Source organism: Primulina tabacum, chromosome 6, assembly GCF_025594145.1.
Source record: "Primulina tabacum isolate GXHZ01 chromosome 6, ASM2559414v2, whole genome shotgun sequence".
In the NCBI taxonomy this organism is placed as follows: domain Eukaryota; kingdom Viridiplantae; phylum Streptophyta; class Magnoliopsida; order Lamiales; family Gesneriaceae; genus Primulina; species Primulina tabacum.
Genome location: NC_134555.1, coordinates 41,706,692 through 41,726,071, shown reverse-complemented (window position 1 = coordinate 41,726,071; position 19,380 = coordinate 41,706,692). Strand labels below are relative to the sequence as shown.

The window sequence follows — 19,380 nt, the reverse complement described above, 5'->3', positions numbered from 1 at the left end:
AGGCAAAAACTTGTATGAGACGGTCTCACGGGTCATATTTTATGAGACATATATCTTATTTGAGTCATCCATGAAAAAATATTATTTTTTATGCTAAGAGTATTACTTTTTATTGTGAATATCGATAGGGTTGACCCGTCCTCATAGATAAAAATCTGTGAGACCGTCTCTCAAAAACTTACTCTAATTCTTAATGAGATGTGATTAAACAGAATTTCGTTTTAAAAATGATGCCGTCATTGATTTTTTTTCCCTTTCTTTTCCTAAAGATGAAATATCATTATTTAGAAGACATAATATTATATGCGGATAAATACAAATATATTATCCCCGTGCAAATCCTACGCTACAATTATGAATTTGCCTGTTCCACTCTGCCTTCTCTTTTCATTTTGTGGCTTCTTTTTCTTTTGTCTTTTGAAAAGGGCGTGCACCATTATTCCATCCACTTTCGTTGACACAAAATTAGGGTTTACGGTCAAAAGATATGAAAATTTTATTGCAATTATTTTTGTATCCAATTAAAATATGTCGCATTTTTCATCCGGCAATATTGTCACGTAAACAGTTAATTGTAAGTATCGATTGTAATTATCTGGTTGTGTTAATCTTTTTCAAAACCTCTATCCCCGAAGTATAATAATGGAAAACTCCTAGAAGTTCCCCAAGAAGCTTAAATTGAACTTGATTAGCCTTTCTTAATGGATATTGAATCCATGTAAAAAGCATGGTTCGTCGGAACGGTCGCGTTGTGGCCGGAACGCCCGTTCCGGAACGAGAACGGTTACTGACGTTCCAAAGTTCAATGGCAAATCGTTGATGGCTTTGTAGCGCTATTCTTTGACGTTATAGCGACGCTTCAACGGTGGAACGGAACGGTAAATGTCAGAACGGAACGTGAAAGTGCTAACTAGATGCACCATCTTTAGCAATGCTCGCCTGAATACATCGATCAGAAGGTTGTCTTCGTGTTTTTACTCCAGATCTTTTAATCTTCAACTGTATTTGATGAACAACGTTGTTTCTTGGAAAGTTTATCAGAATTTTGTAGTGCCAGTGATCATGGATTGCTGAAACGGTATCGGAACAGTCGTTCCGGAACGATAACGATGCACACTTTAACGAAGTTCCGGGGTGTGAACGTTGGTGCTTTGGGGTGTCGTTACATAGATAGAAAACGTCGTGTTATCGATGGAATGGCACGGATCGACGAAACGGCACGGAACGGAATAGAACGATAAAAAAGAAAAAAATATATAAGAGCAAAGTATTTAGGAATACTTGAACACACAAACAAACAATTGCAAGGCTTGCTGTAAAGATTATTTAACAGTGAATCTCGAGTCTATTTCTCGCTCCATCCACATAAATATTTTCAAAGAAAGAAGAGCTACACTGAGATTTAGCTATTTATATAGGAAATTTTCATCAGAATGTGTAATAATAAAATAATTAAATTGATTTTAAAATATTGATTTTAGTTGATGTTAAATAATATATAACTCTAAAGTAAGTTTTGAAGATATTTGATTTCAATTTGAGTTAACATATGTACATCAAATTGAAATTTTTTCAAAAGTTTAATTGATTATAACCCAAAATTTTCTTAAAGAGAGGGTTGTGAAAGTTTCGATATATAACAAAGATATGCTTTGTGATTCAATAAGGCGTGAATAAAATTTTAAATATATATTTAATATATTTTTTAATCAAATAATTTATTTAAATGATATTTATCTTGATTTACATAATTTTAAATATTTATCCAACATTTTCAATTTATATTAATTTTTAAAAAATATCCGTGTCGTGACCGTTCGGCGAAATGTCATGAGAACTGAAACGGTGATCTCCGCGACTGTTTTCGCGACCGCGATTGTGAACAAGTGGTCAAAAGAGAGTTCAAATGGTGCACATGATAAGCATAATTTCCAGCATCATCGAAACATGTAAACACGAGGTGTGCTAAAAAAATGTTATGTTAAAGTAGGGTTTTTCATCTCATATTTCAAAATCATTGATTTACGTGAGTTTTTATGTAATTTTATGAGACGACTTTGATTTAGCAACAATACATGAGTGAATTTCATGTTGGAACACGACCCATTTTATATGTTGGGAAATCATCCATGAGTTACCCCCTCGAATATCATGGACTAAATCAATATAAATGGAAAATTAAGTATATATAGTAATGTAAATATATATTTATTTATGTATGTATATTACGTATATGTTCGTGGATCAAATATCTTTTGGGTACTTTACAGCTACCTCAAATTCTATCTTTATCCTGCTCCCACTATGGCTGTCACATAGGTACAATTTTCAGAAGTGTTGAAACATTAAAAGCATTGCCAATTTTCTTTTGCTTTTTGATAATCTAATCATCTCCATTGATTTTTTTCCCCACAAAAGACCTCTATAATCCTATTCACAATTTACCGAAACCCACAAGCAAACATATATATATATATATATATATATATATATATATATATATTTTAAAACAAAAAGATTTTAAAATTAATATGATCCTAAACAAACATTAATCAAGAACGAATACAACAGCCTGCAAATCACACTGATTTGAATAAGTCATCTTAACACATTTTCAATGAAAAGACCAACAATTACTGAATTTATGTTGATCGCTCAAAGATTCAGTATTTTCTTATACATTTGGAGTATTCAAATAGCCAAATCAAGCATTTGGAACTCCAAAATAGGTAATTTGTATCCCAAAATTTATAAATAATATTATTTTACGAAGAGTGATGAATTATGGCTTTTTTAAAAAATAAAATGACATGTATAAACCATCTTAATGCATTTTTCATGAAAAACCAACAATGACCGAATTTGTGATGACTACTCGAAAATATAATATTTTCTTATACATTTAGAGTATTCAAATAGAGAAATCAAGTATCTGAAATCCTATAATAAGTACTAATTTGGTAGATGGAGAAGACACAATTATTTTTGTGGATAAAATTATATATTTATTTAAATAATGAAATGGCAAAAATGTATATTAGTCATTCTAAGAAGTTAAAACTAAGTTTGCAGTGTTGTCGAATATCGATTTATAAAAACAATTACCTAAATACCGAATCTTAAATCAAAGATACACATAGGTATTTGTTTCAAATGTACCCTTAAAATAAATATATAAGAGCGTATAACTAAATTTAATTAATTAATATAAGGGCATATTTGTGTGCACTCACCGGAAAAAACCGAAAATATAGACAAATTGATTTTAATTTTAAAAATATCCAAGATTATTTGGTTTTAAAATAACTAAGTAATAAAATGGTTTCCACTGTAAATAATCTCGAATTTTTAAACTACTCATGATGTATTAATGTTCAAATAAAATTATTATTATATATTTGAGAAAAATGTTAACCATCCGTCTGACGATTTTGTATTTGAAATCGAGAAGCTACACTTTGATAACTTTTTTGTTAGCTTATCACAATCCATTAATTTTCCAACTTTCGGCCCAACTAAGCCCAATATATTGTCCCGTTAAGCTTTCTGGATTAAAAAAAAAATTTCTTTTTTGGTTTTTTGTCGATCCAATAATGTCTTGTCTCAATTTTACTGTGATTTCCCATGAAAATTTCCATCGATATTGATGGATTACTTTGTTAATTTGATTCTAGCCTGGTGAATGCAGTAGTCGTTAGCAAATCTATACTGTATGTTAAAGTCAGTCCTTTATTGGTAATATTACCCTTATTTTATAATATAAATCAAAATAATTACAAGAAATTCGATAAAAATCCAAGAAAAAATTTAAATCTTTTAATTGGTTCCCCTTCTACTTTTTAGAGTGATCTTCGAATTTGAACAAATGGGATAATAGTGATTGTAGTACCATGATGTAAATTTAAATGTTGGACGATATGAACTATTTTATGCGGGCGTACTATAGATCATATTTCAAGTTGAGTTAATTATTTTTATTAAACAGTGAGAGATGTGAAGATAGGAACTCGTAGATATCATTCAACGTCGCGACAATTAAGATTACGCGCATTGTGGCTTTTCACAATGAAAAATATTGGACCCATTTTCTTTTTCCTAGCTTTTAGATATAATGGTCAATTAGACTAAAAATACATTTGGCTCCTTGTTCATTTCTAGGGATTTTTCAATATTTATATATTTTCCTGTGGGATACATGATTTTATGGTCCACCATCCTGTGAAAATGCGCATAGGTTTAAAATTTAGGATGGCTACGTATGGGCGACACAATGATTCATGTGGGGTGGCCTAGCTGGTTTGTCCCGATCTTTCAAAATTGCCCAAAACCAATTGAAATTGAATTGTATAGTAACATTTTGGGTCCAAGAATTTTATCTTTTATATTAAGATATATCTTGTTGGCACCATTTAAAGAGCGCCTATGATGATTGATTGGTTCGTATTTTGGGCTCCATGCATTTTTTAAATTTTATTTTAGGAAAAAACATGTGTGAGACGGTCTCACTGATCGTATTTTATGAGACAGATATCTTATTTCGGCATCCATAAAAAAATATTATTTTTTATGCTAAGAACATTACTTTTTGTTGTGAATATCGGTAGAATTGACCCGTCTCACAGATTAATATTCGTTAATCCGTCTCACAAAAGACATGCTCTTAAACGTTTGGAGTACGTGTTGGATATACGAAGAAATCAATGATGTTTTGAATTTAATACGTGTTGGACATATGAAATGATGGAATCATTGTCCTTAATTAAATCAATTATTGATGAGAGTCTTTATGAGCAAAGAAAGCACATGAACTTTTATGAGATTTAACGTTACATTTTTTTAAAAAAAATTATATTTATGAAATTAGTAATTAATTGGTAATTATTCAAATATGCAAGTTAGGCAAACAAGTAAGGTTCTTTTTTAAGCCATGTGGATTAGATTCGAGGTCGTGCGATGGACTTTATGGTTGACGTGATCTCGACTCCTTTGATTTTTTGATAATGTTCTTAATAAAAATTTTGTGAACAAACATGTGAAACGTTGCTGGAAATTTATCCTCCGACTTTAAAATTGGATAATGTAATACATTGGAGAACATATATATAAGCTAAAACTATGAATGAGAGGTTATAGAGAACATAAAGTTTATCCTTTATTATATCTTGTAAATTTTTAGACAAGAAAATGTCCTTAATTTCCTTGAACATAGATCTGGATTCTTAGATTTTTCTTTAGAAACTTTTGTCATATTTGATTTGATGCGACATATAAGTTCAATCTAGACTTAGAAAAGCACTTGCTATGCAGGGATTCGTGATATCACCCATCGCAAAGATCATTTATCATGAGATTCGAAGAGTTCGACTTACCACAAGCCTAATATTCTTTCAAGAGACAACCAGTTTAGGACATCTCTAACCCAGTTTTATTTTGAAATTGTGATACAGGATTCGACGAACAAGATATTACAATCATAAGAATATCTCCAATTCAACGTCAGAATACTAAAATGGCGTTTGATTTTTGCTCCAACCCAGCACTATTTTCAGCGCTAGGTTGGTGCAACTGCAGCGACAGTGTCCATTTTTTTTTATTTTTTCTTTGTATTTTTTAATTACAGTAGAGATTATAGTAGAGATTCAAGAACATTTTCACATTGTTAGATTCAATTTCTGGTATTTATGGCATTCTAAATTGAATAGTTTAGAGCAGATATTATTTAGATTACGAAAAATTTGTAATAAAGTTCTATTTTTTTAAGAAAATTACGCAATATATTTCATTTAGAAATTGAAAATGCCAAAAGACTAAGTTAGTATTAGAGTTAGATATGAAAATTATTCTGCTTATTTATGTAATAATATATCGTTCACTCTATAAATAAATACGATTAAAACAATTATAAAAATACAAATTTAAATATTTTATTTTTTTAAACTAAGATAAAATTCATTATCACGCATTCTATATGGGGTTTTTCGATCCAAATGTTTAAAACTTTCCAATATATACAGCCCCACTTCAATAATATTATTATTTTATTTTATTTTATTTTTTACACTTATTTTTATTTTCAAGAAAATTAAAATCTAGCATCCTCGAATCCATGCAAATCGCTGACTCTGTTCAATGATTTCTTCATGATGGCTACTTTAGCCAGCCGTTCCGCCGTTCTCCAAGCCGACGTCGGAGTTATCGGCTCGACTCCCGCTTCTCTCTCGTGGATGTTCTTTCTCCGCTGCTGCGTTTGATTCAATCCGCTAAGCTCCGATTCCAGCAACCGTACGAATTCGTCGCCGGAATGTGCGACCAGAGCACGGGCCGAAGCCAGCGTGTGCTGCGCGCCTCTTATGTCGTTCATCTCGACCAGTCTCCTACTCTCGGCGACGGCGCGTGTGGTGATGAAGAGGTGTTTGAATTGTTTGAACTCGTTAGTGGAGGAACCAAAGGCGCGTGGGCAGGGAAGTGGAAGAAATCTCTCTTTGTCGTGTATTCGTTGTAAGGTTGACGGGTTTTTGTACGAGCATCGAACGGACAAGAAGCGATGGGTCCGGGGAGCCGACGATGGGACCTTCAATTCTGCCAACAAGTTTTTCTCCTCTTCTGAATGGAAATCCCCGACCCGGAAACAGCCTGACCCGGATCCGACAAATGCTGGCCTGCCGGTGTACGAATAAACCGCCGGAATCTCATACGGGGGCGAACTAGTTGCCGGCACAAGCTGAATTTCGAGATCCTGGATAGAGGTCGAAAGTAAACAGTTTATGCGTTTCGCGAAAGAGTCCGGAGGCGCTTGGACGCACGCGCTCAGGTTAAAAGAATGGATCGGGATTTTCATGTGTGAGAGGCTTGAGGATGTGGCAACAGGGTCTTTGCGGTGACCGTCGGTGAATAGGAAGATGCTGACTGAGAGGTTTTTCTCGCGGCGGTCCTCGATGACTTTGGCGGCCTTTTTGAGCGAGTCCGTAGGGCTGGAGCCGGCGCAATCCAGTGCCCCGACTGCGTCGATGATCATGCGCACAGATTTCTTGCCTGCGCTGGTCATTCTGCGCAGCGGAAGCAGACGCTTCGAAGTGGTGGAGAATGCCACGATGGACAATCTGTCAGCCGCGGAGAGGGAGGAGACCACCAGTCTCATAGCCCTCTTCATCAGGCGAAGCTTTTCGCCGGTCACACCTCTGCTGACATTGAGCACGGTCACCAAATCAATGGGAGCACTCCGAACAGTCGCCGCCGGTGCTTTGATTTTCAAACTCACGGCGTAAGTCTCGCTGGTTTTCCCAACCGATAAAATAGCCACCTCCGGCGAGAAAGCAATCTCTAAACTCCTTCCCATCTCATTACAAACCTTCACGTTGTTTGAGCGATAGAATCCGGGGAATTCCTCATTTTCTTCTTCAGTTTCATCTGATTCAGGTATCGGATTGAACCGTGCGCAGGAAGTGCGTGACGACAGTGGCTCGTCATCATTATAGACCTTCAGCGTGCATCTTCTCTCATTGTTCTTTGGATTTCTAAATTCTTTAGCTTCTGATTCTCTCCTCTTCTGATCATCTTTATAGAATTTCTGGAAACTATCCGAGTTCAAAAGATACATTTCCTTCGATGCAGAACTGCAAACGGGGCAGGCGAGGGAGCCCTGTTTCTTAACGCAAGAAGAAACGCATAGGAAATGGAAGCTGTGACCGCACTCCGCTGTGAAAATGGCCGTTCCCCCGCCTGTCTTCACACCTTGCAAGCATATTCCGCACGTTCTCTGTTAATCATTACCAAATAATCGATATCCGCGTAAGTTAATAAAAAATAATTAATAACCAAATCCCACTGTTCAAAAGTAAAAGCACCAAACTTTCAATCAATCACCTACTGTACCACCAAGATTATATACCTTTGTAAGACCCAGGCTTGATTTGAGTAAGCAAAAGGTGGATGGCGAGCGAGGGGAGGAAGGTGTGGATCGATTGAAGAATCTTGGACTGTTTCCTGTCTTGCAATGGAGTTTCACACATTGTGGAGCCGCTGAGTTGGTTGAAGCCGCGACTGCTGCGGACACTTCCGGCGGCATAACGGTGGTTCTGCAGCGGAGGCCGGGCCCTGAATCCGGCTGAGTCTCAAGGCGAGGAGTCGAAGGATTCGAGAAGAAGCCACCGAATCTGGAGCGGATTCTCGGGCTGGGATCTGGGTCCGATGTTTCTTCTTTGATAATCGCGGAATCCTGGTTCTGATCCTTGGAAATGGATGTGCAGAATGCTCTTCGCCATCCCAAAACCATCTTCTGCGAGACCAAAATCAACAATATATCCTCAGGTAAAGGTTTTCTTGATCTTTTGCTTTCTGCGATATAATGATAGATTTAGGACAGTTTGGGAGTCTTTATGATGATGAAGAAGATGGGAGGAAAGCTAGCTAGCTAAAATGGTGGTCTGTTGCACAAAACAGGATTTTGGTGTTTTTGGAGAAGACAAGGAGCGGTCGTTGACAGGTGCTAGAAAAAAGACATCAAGTGTGATAATGGCGAATGGGACAAAACAATGATTAAAAAACATCCCCTCTTCTCTTTTATCTCGCTTTTTTTTTTTTTTAAGAAAAATATTTGAACCTTATTTTTTACATTATTACCATGCTAAAACAAAAGTGATATAATTTGCATTAGATTAAACCGTTTTGTACGGGATAATGATTCCTTGTTTATTACTGAATTTAGTGTTTTCTTGATGTTGCATTTCTCGGCAAACTCACCAGTTTTAATCTAGAATCATAATCATTGATTAATTTTTAAAGTAATCTATGGATAGTGCCAAGAATTTAATTTCTAAAATTATTTAAATAATTATATCGATATATAAAATCATTGGATTTATTTTGATTTGGTATGTTTTGTTTAAAAACCATTAAATCAATCGAATATGGTTTATTTGACGCAGATGACGATTATAATCTCTTTCTTATGTAAAGCTATTCCAGAAAATCACCCGTCTAGCCCTTGATAATCTCTAACATGACACATATTACGAGAGTAAATCTCATATTACTAACATTAAAATTCTTCTGATAGAAAAATAAAAAAAAAATAACCCAATATTTCAAAATTGGAGAAAAAAATTTGTATTTTATTTTTATTTATGTATATTTTAATTTATTTAATATAACATTTATTATTGTCATATGAGTGACGTAAGATAACATCAATATCAAATAAATGATATTCAATGAATTTTAGTGGTTTCAGACAGTAAAAAGATCAAAACAAAAAAATTTCAGTTCGTTGAATGAAAAATATTACCAAGCTCAAAACATATCAATTACAATATCAAAATTGCAAATTTTTCATATATTACAGTTATAATAATTATCTAATTATTTGTAGATTCAAATTGAATAGCATCTTTCAAGTGCTTTTTTATGTAATAATAGTAATAACAATAATAATTTCAATTGGTTAGATGGGATTTTTTCCCTTCCCTTATTTAATTGAGTAAAGAGATCAGGTAAAGTCAAAGGGTAACCTGAATCATCTGCAAAGAGATACGCGCACAGATAAATAAATAGGCAGAGCACTGAACTCTACTTTTGCCTTAAATTTTGGAACCTTTACACTTTTTGCTTCGTTTTGGAAATGTTCGTGGGATCTTTTCACAGCCCAAATTGATTTTCTTGTGCGTTTCCCCGCCATTTTACATATATCACCTACTGTGCATGGTAAATAAACAGACCGAGCGTTTCAGATTTCACCCATTTTCTTTGGAAAACTAAATCCAGTTTGATGTTTCTTTTTAATGAAATACATTGTATATATCGATCGTATCAAATAAGCTTAGCTCATAACATATAATTTAAAGTTAAAATTTTATTAAAGTAAGGTTACAAATGAATTTTCTGTATTAAATCTAATTCATCTTAAGTTATTCGAGTAAGTTGGAGTTGAGAGTCAAAGCTTCTGTCTCACCATGTTGCCATTCAATTTGTTTTTTTTTTTTTTACCATAAACACATGGAGCTGCCCAGATATGGATATTTTCCTTTACTTGGTATATAAATAAGAGTAGGTCTCTTCTGAGACAGTCTAATGAATATTTATCTGTGACACGGGTCAACCCTACTGATATTCACAATAAAAAGTAATACTCTTAGCATAAAAAGTAATATTTTTTCATAAATGACCCAAATAAGAGATCTGTCTCACAAAATACGACCCGTGAGACCGTCTCACACAAGTTTTTGTCTATAAATAAAGACAATATTAACTTATTAAATCCTCTAATAAAGTTTACTTATTTGAGTTAAAAATGATTTAATTCAAGAAATAATTATGGACATCGATCGATACAAGTACTTAGTACATATACAAAATTGCTAGGACATACGTAGCAAAGATTGAAGTGATACGAGTAGGACAGACCCCATCTTCCTTCCGAGTTCCTAAATAATATTAAAGTTGTGCTTGATTAATGCAAAGACGAAGGAATTAGTGTATTTTAATCCCAAAGTGCACCTGATGTAGACATATAAAATGGGCATGTGATGTGGACACTCACCAATAAATAAAATACGTTTTTTTTATTCCAATAAAAAAAATAGGAACAAGGGCCGTTATCTTTCTCTTTAATGCTTGAAATTCTCACCAACCAACTCCATAATTAGGCAACAAAATGAGTGCCATTTTTATATCTATAATGTAATGCTCATCAAGAACAAGAAGCATCTTCATAATTTAAAAATAGAATTTGAATTAATGAGTATATGATTTTGGCAAAACATTGTCTTGGACGGATTCACGAGTCGTATTTTGTTAGACAGATTTTTTATTTAGGTCATCCAGTCACTATTCATGTTATTTGTGTGATTAAATATCACTCCTCGAAGGGAGTGATAATTAATATTTTTTGAATAATGATCATGATAAGATTGTATATTGATCATAATACCCTTGAATTGTTTTCTTCAATATAATATGAAAATTAAAATTACTGAAAATTTAATAATTAATATAATATTTAAATATTTATTATATTTTTTATAAATTAATTTCATATATTTTTATTATTTTCAATTACTTTAAAGAAAATAAATGATAATACAAATTTATCTTAAATTAAATTTTTATAAATTTATAATCTTGTTAATTAATTTTTTTATGAAAATAAATATTTTTTCAATCCTAATTTATTTTTTTAATGATTTAAATTAATTTTAATAAACATAAATTGTAATTATAAATATTTAATTATCTATCAAATTATTTTAAGGATATTTATAATTATTTTAAAAAAACAATAATATTGTAATTATTACTAAAACTTTATTTAATATTAACATTCAAAATATTATTGTTATTTTAATTATTAAAGTAAATGCATATTTACAAATTTATTTTTAATAAATATATTTAAATTAATTTTAATAAATGTAAATTATAATTATAAATATTTAATTATCTATTCAATTATTTCAAGAATATATATTTAATTAGCATTTGGGATATTTTGGTAGTTACAATAAAATTTACAAAATTAATCCATCATTTTAAAATCATACCAAACAACATGTTATTTATCCCACCATACCATTAATCCACATATCTCATTTTTTAATCATTCTAATTATTAATCATTTACTTATCCTATCACATGTACCAAACGGAGCCTAAGAGTATTACTTTTTATTGTGAATATCGGTAGGGTTGACCCGTCTCACAGATAAAGATTCGTGAAACCGTCTCACAAGAAAACTACTCTATGATTTTTCCCATTTAAATTTTAAAAATGTTGGTCAATGATGATTACCATTTAACCTTTTTATTTTACTCTAATCCAAAATTAATTCAAATTGTGTCTACTTGTAGATTTTTGGCCCCATGTTGATATAATGCAGCCATATGCGGGTGCATAAGCTTAAAACAAAATGATTAATATCTTGATTCGCATATAATGGCTATGTGATTCGCATATAATGGCTAAAAAACAAAATCTAAAAATGATACAAAGACTAAGAATTTTTTTTCCCATAATTGATTAATCTGTATTAATCAAAACTACTTTCATATTGGTCATACTTGAAAATTATTTCTGAAAACAATTCATAATGGGTAGAATAAAAGAAAACTATATTACAACTAACAAATAGAACACACTCAAAATCGAACAGTCTAGTTTTCTATATCAATCTATTACCCAAGTAAAAATCACTAAAAATGGAAAAATATCATTTAACATGCCTGAAACGATGAAATTTGCCCGAAAAGTGCCACAGGTCGTGCCAAGCCAGTTTCTACCCAAAAAATGCTATATTTTTTTACGAGTAGATAGGTCTCTCGTGAGACAATCTCACGAATTTTTATTTGTGAGACCGGTCAATCCCTACTGATATTCACAATAAAAAATAATACTCTTAGCATAAAAAGTAATACTTTTTCATAGGATGACTCAAATAAGAGATCTGTTTCAGAAAATACGACATGTGAGACCGTCTCCTACAAGTTTTTGTCATTTTTTATTAAAAAAAATCAAATATGATATCTTCGAAGATGCACCAAAATAAAAGGAGTATGTATCTTGTAAGACGGTCTCACGAATTTTTATCTGTGAGACGGGTCAACCCTACCGATATTCACAATAAAAAATATAGTATGTCTCTTGTGAGACGGTCTCACGAATCTTTATTTGTAAAATGGGTTAACCCTACCGATAGTTACAATAAAAAGTAATATTTTGTCATGTATGACCCAAATAAGAGATCCGTATCACAAAACACGACACGTGAGACCGTCTCACAAAAGTTTTTGTCTAAAAAATAATACTATTAGCATGAAAAAGTAATAATTTTTCATGTATGACCCAGATAAGATATCTGTCTCACAAAATACGACCCGTGAGACCGTCTCACAGCAAGTTTTTGTCAAATAAGAATAATCAATCTAAAAATGCAATTAAGGTTTTTTTTTTTTTTTTAAAAAAAGAAGAGCGACAAGGCTAATCATCATTATGTATAGTGTGTCCATTCCCCTAATCAAGGTTAATTTAATTTAACCATAAAAGGATAAAAATCAGTGCGACAGCATAATTTGGTGGGCATTCAAGAAGGAAGGATGAATGAAAGAGATGGTAATAGTTCACTCGAGAGATGATGTCTATCTAAAGTCCAGAAACTACGTGACTTAATTATTTCATTTGCCCAAACTTGAATGATGATGTTTTGTAATGGTAGTTCAAGGTAGGCTGTTGTCATTTTTTATGTGATCGAAACCAAGTTTTGAATGTTGTAAAATTTCATCAAAAATAAAATATTATTCATATCTCGTTGAAATATGTATGTAAACACTTTTTATTTGAAATCTTCTGTTTTACTTTGTGCATCACTCCATATACTACGCATATCGGTGTAAATCTTTTATATAATGGAAACTGATTCTTGTATTTATTAGTACAGAATGACTTGGTATACAAAGTGGAGAAGCGAGTTTCGTTCCATCCATAAGTGACGACTTCTCTCGGCTCGTGAATAAGAGTTCAAACTTCCAATCCATGGTACTATTCAACGACGGGATGGATCAAACTATAGGTGAATGATATTTGTGCATAAAATTAGTGCTCAATGACACAGTTTGGTGAAGAGAGATGCATTCGCCCCATGTGCTAACAGTGTCAAGTCTCGATCAAATTCCCTACCAGTGATTGAACATTAATAGAGATGTAGACCTACAAGTCTTTCGCCTAAAATGGGGTGCTCAAGGAGACGCGTATATTGGCTTCTCAACACAAGAACAAGATTTTTTTTTTAGAGAAACAGTGCATGTATATGTGTGTTGAGTGTGTGTATATTCAAGAAAAGTGTACTTCAAGAATTGTTTTCATATGTGTATAAAATCGAAGGGGTCTTTAGATCTGTAATTTGCATGAAATTTTTATTTATTTATGATATTCGATTATTTATTGAATTAATAGCCTTCCATTTTCAAGCATTCGTGTCTAATTAAAATGGCGATCAAAGATGGGCCAAATTCAATTTTCTTTATGAAATTAAAATTTGTATTTATTTTTTTGTGGTTATCAACCAACCAAGTTTGCAAGGAAACTTGGCATATAGCTTATTAACAGTAGTAGTTGAAGAGAATCAATGCAACGTGAAGAAAGAATTAATATCACATCATTCTTGTCCAGAGTCAGAGCTCTGTAAGACATAAATATGAAAAGCACATTGTTGAGTATTGAATTTGGCAAAAACTTGTGTGAGACGATCTCACGGATCGTATTTTGTGATACGGATCTCTTATTTCAGTCATTCATGAAAAAATATTATTTTTATTCTAAAAGTATTACTTTTTATTGTGAATATCGGTAAGATTTACCCGTCTCACAGATAAAGATTCGTGAGACCGTCTCACAAGAGACTACTCATTGAAGTTTAGAACCAAAAATTTGAAAATAAATTGACTAGCTAATTTACCCATCTCCGATAATTTTATCCGCTTGCCAAAAGAATCTGCACACACTTGCCAAAATCCTCTCTTTCGCTAGATGACATGACCTCAGAAAACCGTTCTAGGTTCAAGTTACTCCATCGCAATGTGTGTGTATAAAAAAATTTGTATAACCGATTTTCGGGTTTTGATAACTTTTTTATGCCCTAAGAAACATCTGTTGGACAGCTAAAGATAATTAAACTAAAATGGGCAATCATCGTTTTCATATGTTTACCGAATTCGTGGAAAGAAATGCTTCTAGCATTAATCAAACTCAATCGATCTAATAATTATAAAGAAATCAAGTTGCTTGCTTTGCTGCAAACCGAAGCGCCACCACCCCAAACATTACATCATATTATCACAATCTAATTTATGTTCTACGAAGATATAATATGTGAAATGTGTCAAAACTTGAAATTTGTTAAAGATGCCAGAACGGATTCCTCTATTAGAGAAAGGACGTGATTAACCGGAGAAAACAATGCAATATGCAGAATCCACATTAATTGGTGGGGAACTTGGATGATTGTGAATGACACTAATCACAACAAGATTACAAGCCAAAAACAGAACATTAGATTAAAACACACGAGAGATAAGAGGGTTTTTTTTCCATAAGGTACTACGCCATAAATTACCGGTGAAATCAAGGTAACATTCTAAAACGAATAAGAAGACACAGAGACACAACTGCATAGCAACCAACAGTTAGAGTGACACAAAATATATCTAATTAAATCACCCGCATTCAACAATACAAGAACATCACAACAAACATTTCAGTATAACTATATGGCCAACTAAGAATCTCAAAACCAGTCGTTTCAACAAACCAGAAGACATCTAAAGCATAATTTACGGCTGAATCACACGACATTTAAACAAATCTTTCATTTCCCCATTTCGTTTTTCAGCTTTCATTTAGACTCTGGATCATCCACTATTGACCATGCCGACCACAGAGCCATCTCCCAGAGCGGAAAGTTAGTTTTGGTTCTTTAATTTTTCAGCGGCCCTGGGAGCTGTAAACAAAGAGAGATGTCACAAGAAACTTAAAAAAAGTCCAACGATACAACAGAAAGGTTCGAGTTCAATTGTTTCATGGGTTTCTTTCCTTGTTTATTTACTATGTTATTTATATTTGTAGGTCCAAGTTTGTCGTGTATCGATGTTTGTATTTCAAGTATTCCAGTTTGTACACTACATTCTCATCCCCATGCAACTTGGCAGTTGAACATCCCCAATGCATATATGAAATGAAGATTACGAGAATAGATTATTGAGTTTTAAACCATCTATAGAGTTCAAATGTTCGTATGGTTTTAAAAAGACAATCATAAACTGAATAAATAACCAAGAGGCTCACCAAAGAATTTCAGATCACACATACAATATGCTTTTAAAAATTAAGAAGTCCATGCAGTGATAAAAGCTCATATACGGGGATAAACGAAATCCAAATCACAATAAAATGGCTAACCTAATCCAATAGCATCAGTGCCTTTCATAATTTTGAGCCTCCGGCATGAGTCAATGAACATCCTAGAATAGAACCACTGCTCGGTCACGTGACAAGTTATGGAAGATGTACATAACAACATCAATGATAACCAATTTCTCATGTTCCATTAACTCAGTTCACACAATTCTGAGTAGCATATTCAGAAACTCGTGAAATTCCCAGGAAAACAATGCAGATAAATGTCAACCATCCAATTGTGCAAAACTTCACAAGTTTGAAAATTAATAATTAGAGATGTACACCGACAAAAAAACACAAGAAATTATTGATGTTTACCAGCCGCATGCACTAAACTCTAAATTATTTATATTCTTATGAATTAATTCAGAAATTAAATATAAATAACTGCTTACAAGGAATGAATAAGTTGCAGACTGTATCATAACCAAAGTAAAAAATGAAGAATACTCAAGAATGAAAAGATGATCAATTCCGACCTTGACTGACATTGCCAAAAAAAACAAAATAAATTGAGAAAAGTAATATTTTTAGTGCTGGCGGCGCGATAATCAGCAAAATGTTTTCTTACTTTGCTACTAAGTCAAACCTTCAATTGTGGCACATATTTTACACATAAATAAATATATTTATATTACGTGTGCAAATTCATCTAATGAAACTTTGAGTGGATGTAGCTTCATTATTTGTTTTAAAGAAATTATATATGGTAAGCAGCAGCAGCAATAACCATAGACTCAAAGAAGACGGTAGAAAAATTACTTCCAAGGGACATCTCCAACAAGCATCCAATCACCATCCTTATCCTCGTAAGTCAGCACATAATCAGGCCCATGCAAAAGATCCCTCATCTTGTTCTCACTCAATATTTCCTTTTTTGGAGCTCCCTGAGGTCCACATTGTCCTGAAGCCAGAACAGCGTCACATAATCTTGCACATGCTGGAATTATAATCTAAATTGAAGAAAGGCTTACCTAAGGTAAAACAACTGAACATTTTCTCAAGCGCGGTAGAAAGTTCAGCATATGTGGAGTACATTCTCAGATCCACCTTCCTCAGATAAGGAGCACCATCCATACTGACCTTCACAAAAAGAGCACCAGGACCAGGTTTACCATCAACTTCATCGTTGTTCTTTGTGTTTGTGGCCAGAGTATTCTTTCTGTAGGATCTGATAGGAGGCCAACCAACAACCCGTGCCCTGCAAAACAATGAACAATACAATAGTCATAGGTCCCAGAATAACTTGATTACAGTACTCATCTATTGCCATTTATCGAGCTTAAAACACGCACTTAGCTGCAGGTACACTATTGGCATTAGATCCATTCATCTTGTCCTTGCATTCCTGTGACTTCTTCGCAGGCACCTCTGTCTTAATGGATGATTGGGTTCCAGATGACCTGTTGGAAAGCATAACATTTATCCCAGCATTGCCAGCCAAGTTTGCTTGTTCAGGATCAGAAACCGACCCATTCAACATCCAATTTCCTTCATTAAATCCATCTACAGTATCTGAGAATCCTCTTTTGTTGCCGGAAGTGACCGTCTTTTGCGATACCAAACAGATTCCTTCCTTTGATGGAGCCAGCGGAAACAGTTGCTTCTCATCAAGATTCCCGGAACTCAACGGGGTAAAACCTAGATCTCTCTCTGGCGATTGGCATCCAGGAAGACCAAGCCGCAATTCAGTCGCTTTCAGATTCAACTTGTTCTTGTTTTCTTCAGGTATTCTTGAGAACGCAGAGCTATCAACCGAAGAACAATCAGACAGACCCATGTAATTGCGTTCTTTCAACCCCAATTCATTCTGGGTAATGCAATCTGTAGATGCTGAAGATGCCATCAAAGAAACATTACATTGACTTTTCCCCTCAATACCCAACAGTGGTGGAGACATCAAGTGCAATACAATATCCTACAATCTGCAAAATAGAGGTTCATTCAGAAAACTGACAGTAGTCTTAAACTGATTTAAGCAAACATATTAATGGAACAATAACATTAACTTTCCCAAATATAAGAGTAACTCTTGAAAGGAAAACTTTGTCGTGGGAATCATTATTTCTACTAGGGACAAATAGGGAAATATTCACACAAATCGGAAAGGTTTATCATGAAATCTGCAACCCTAGAATGAAGAAAAAGGCAAAACTATAACATAATTTCGGATACTCAAAACAAAACAGATACTCCAATTCTCCTAAAAAAAATAAAAAATCAAAACATCAAATCATTACCAGAGAAAAGTTTTTTTCGCACAGAGACAATCAATTAAATTCCTCCATAAACAAGCAAATGAATACTGATTACCGCCGCACAAAAATGGGAAAAAAACATAAAATCAAACGGCAGAGTCATATTTGGCAACTTCCCCATAACCTCCACAGCCATAACCCAACATCTCACTCTTCCAACCTTCAATCAGTGCTCATACAGAAGCACAAGATCTACGACACACGTCACACAATCATATAGTCAAATGACAACAAATGCTACAAACTAACTAAAGATCTCAGATCAATTTAGGTACCACCAAGCCAAAAAACAACAAAGTCGAAAAAAAAAAGGCATCTCCACTTGTCCGCGAGAATAGTAGCTCGTACCTGAAAATTATACACGAATCGAGCAGTAACAGCAGAAGCTTAAAGAAGATGCGGATTCAGAACTCGGACGAACTGTAGAGAAAAGCAGGAAACGCAAAACAGAGAGGATTTTTCAAGTACCCTCCATCCAAAGAAGAGGAAGCTAGAAACAGAAGCTAGAGAGAAGAATATATGAATATATATGTATTACGAGTAAAAAAATTGCAATCCGACAAGGTGGGGGTAAAAAGGGGATTCTACGTGAAAGTGGGAAAGGGATCATCGACGGCTGGGAGAGATTCGAGCAAGTGGATCGTAGCCGTTGAAGATGCCCATGGAGAAATAATTACCTGTCGTTGTTGCAGGGTGATAAATGGTGTATCGCAGACAGTCTTACTGGATCTCTTTTAAAACTTTCTGGCAGAGACCCAAATGCCGAATATGCCCTTTCATATTTGTAAATAACAGATGCTCTATATAAATAATTATATGGTTCACAAATAATTATTAGCTTAATTAAATTTTTAAAACTCAAACAATTTGAAGTCTAGGATGATGGATGTTTCACAATTAAATTGTGAAAACTAAAATTGTTTTGGTTGTTCTGTTGTCAAAATTGAACTTGTTTATGTCATCGTCACCATCTCAGTAGATCCGTACTTGTGTTTGATGAGTGCTGAAGCGGAAATTTAAAAATGTGTTCTCTTATTGCTATAAATAATGCTAAAATGCAGTTAACAAATAATAAATACACAATAAACAATATATTACATATAAAACAAGTCAATAAATATTTGAATTAATTACATAAATAATAATTGTCTATGAAGAAAAGTGTATATCAAATTTATATAA

At 33.5% G+C, this 19,380-nt stretch overlaps 2 protein-coding genes across 2 annotated transcripts; both read right to left on the bottom strand.

Annotated features, from left to right (window-relative positions):
* Positions 1-6,009: 6,009 nt before the first annotated feature.
* Positions 6,010-8,621, bottom strand: LOC142549642 (putative E3 ubiquitin-protein ligase EDA40). Its single transcript, XM_075658697.1, has 2 exons — positions 7,889-8,621; positions 6,010-7,756 (listed from the first exon to the last, which is right to left on the bottom strand). The coding sequence occupies exons 1-2, from the start codon at positions 8,270-8,272 to the stop codon at positions 6,083-6,085; spliced, it is 2,058 nt and encodes a 685-aa protein (XP_075514812.1). The 5' UTR covers positions 8,273-8,621; the 3' UTR covers positions 6,010-6,082.
* Positions 8,622-15,174: 6,553 nt separating this feature from the next.
* LOC142549641 (auxin-responsive protein IAA9-like) lies at positions 15,175-18,726 on the bottom strand. Its single transcript, XM_075658696.1, has 6 exons — positions 18,547-18,726; positions 17,236-17,865; positions 16,915-17,141; positions 16,703-16,844; positions 15,941-16,002; positions 15,175-15,482 (listed from the first exon to the last, which is right to left on the bottom strand). The coding sequence occupies exons 2-6, from the start codon at positions 17,838-17,840 to the stop codon at positions 15,445-15,447; spliced, it is 1,074 nt and encodes a 357-aa protein (XP_075514811.1). The 5' UTR covers positions 17,841-17,865; positions 18,547-18,726; the 3' UTR covers positions 15,175-15,444.
* Between the last annotated feature and the right edge of the window lie 654 nt (positions 18,727-19,380).

Excerpts from the sequence above, each read along its gene's own strand:
- LOC142549642 (XM_075658697.1), bottom strand. The coding sequence starts at position 8,272 with ATGGTTTTGGGATGGCGAAGAGCATTCTGCACATCCATTTCCAAGGAT. Across the intron at positions 7,757-7,888 it reads CAAGCCTGGGTCTTACAAAG|AGAACGTGCGGAATATGCTT; the intron begins GTATATAATCTT and ends AATGATTAACAG.
- LOC142549641 (XM_075658696.1), bottom strand. The coding sequence starts at position 17,840 with ATGTCTCCACCACTGTTGGGTATTGAGGGGAAAAGTCAATGTAATGTT. Across the intron at positions 17,142-17,235 it reads AATAGTGTACCTGCAGCTAA|GGCACGGGTTGTTGGTTGGC; the intron begins GTGCGTGTTTTA and ends ATTGTTTTGCAG. Across the intron at positions 16,003-16,702 it reads GTTGGAGATGTCCCTTGGAA|GATGTTCATTGACTCATGCC; the intron begins GTAATTTTTCTA and ends GTTCTATTCTAG.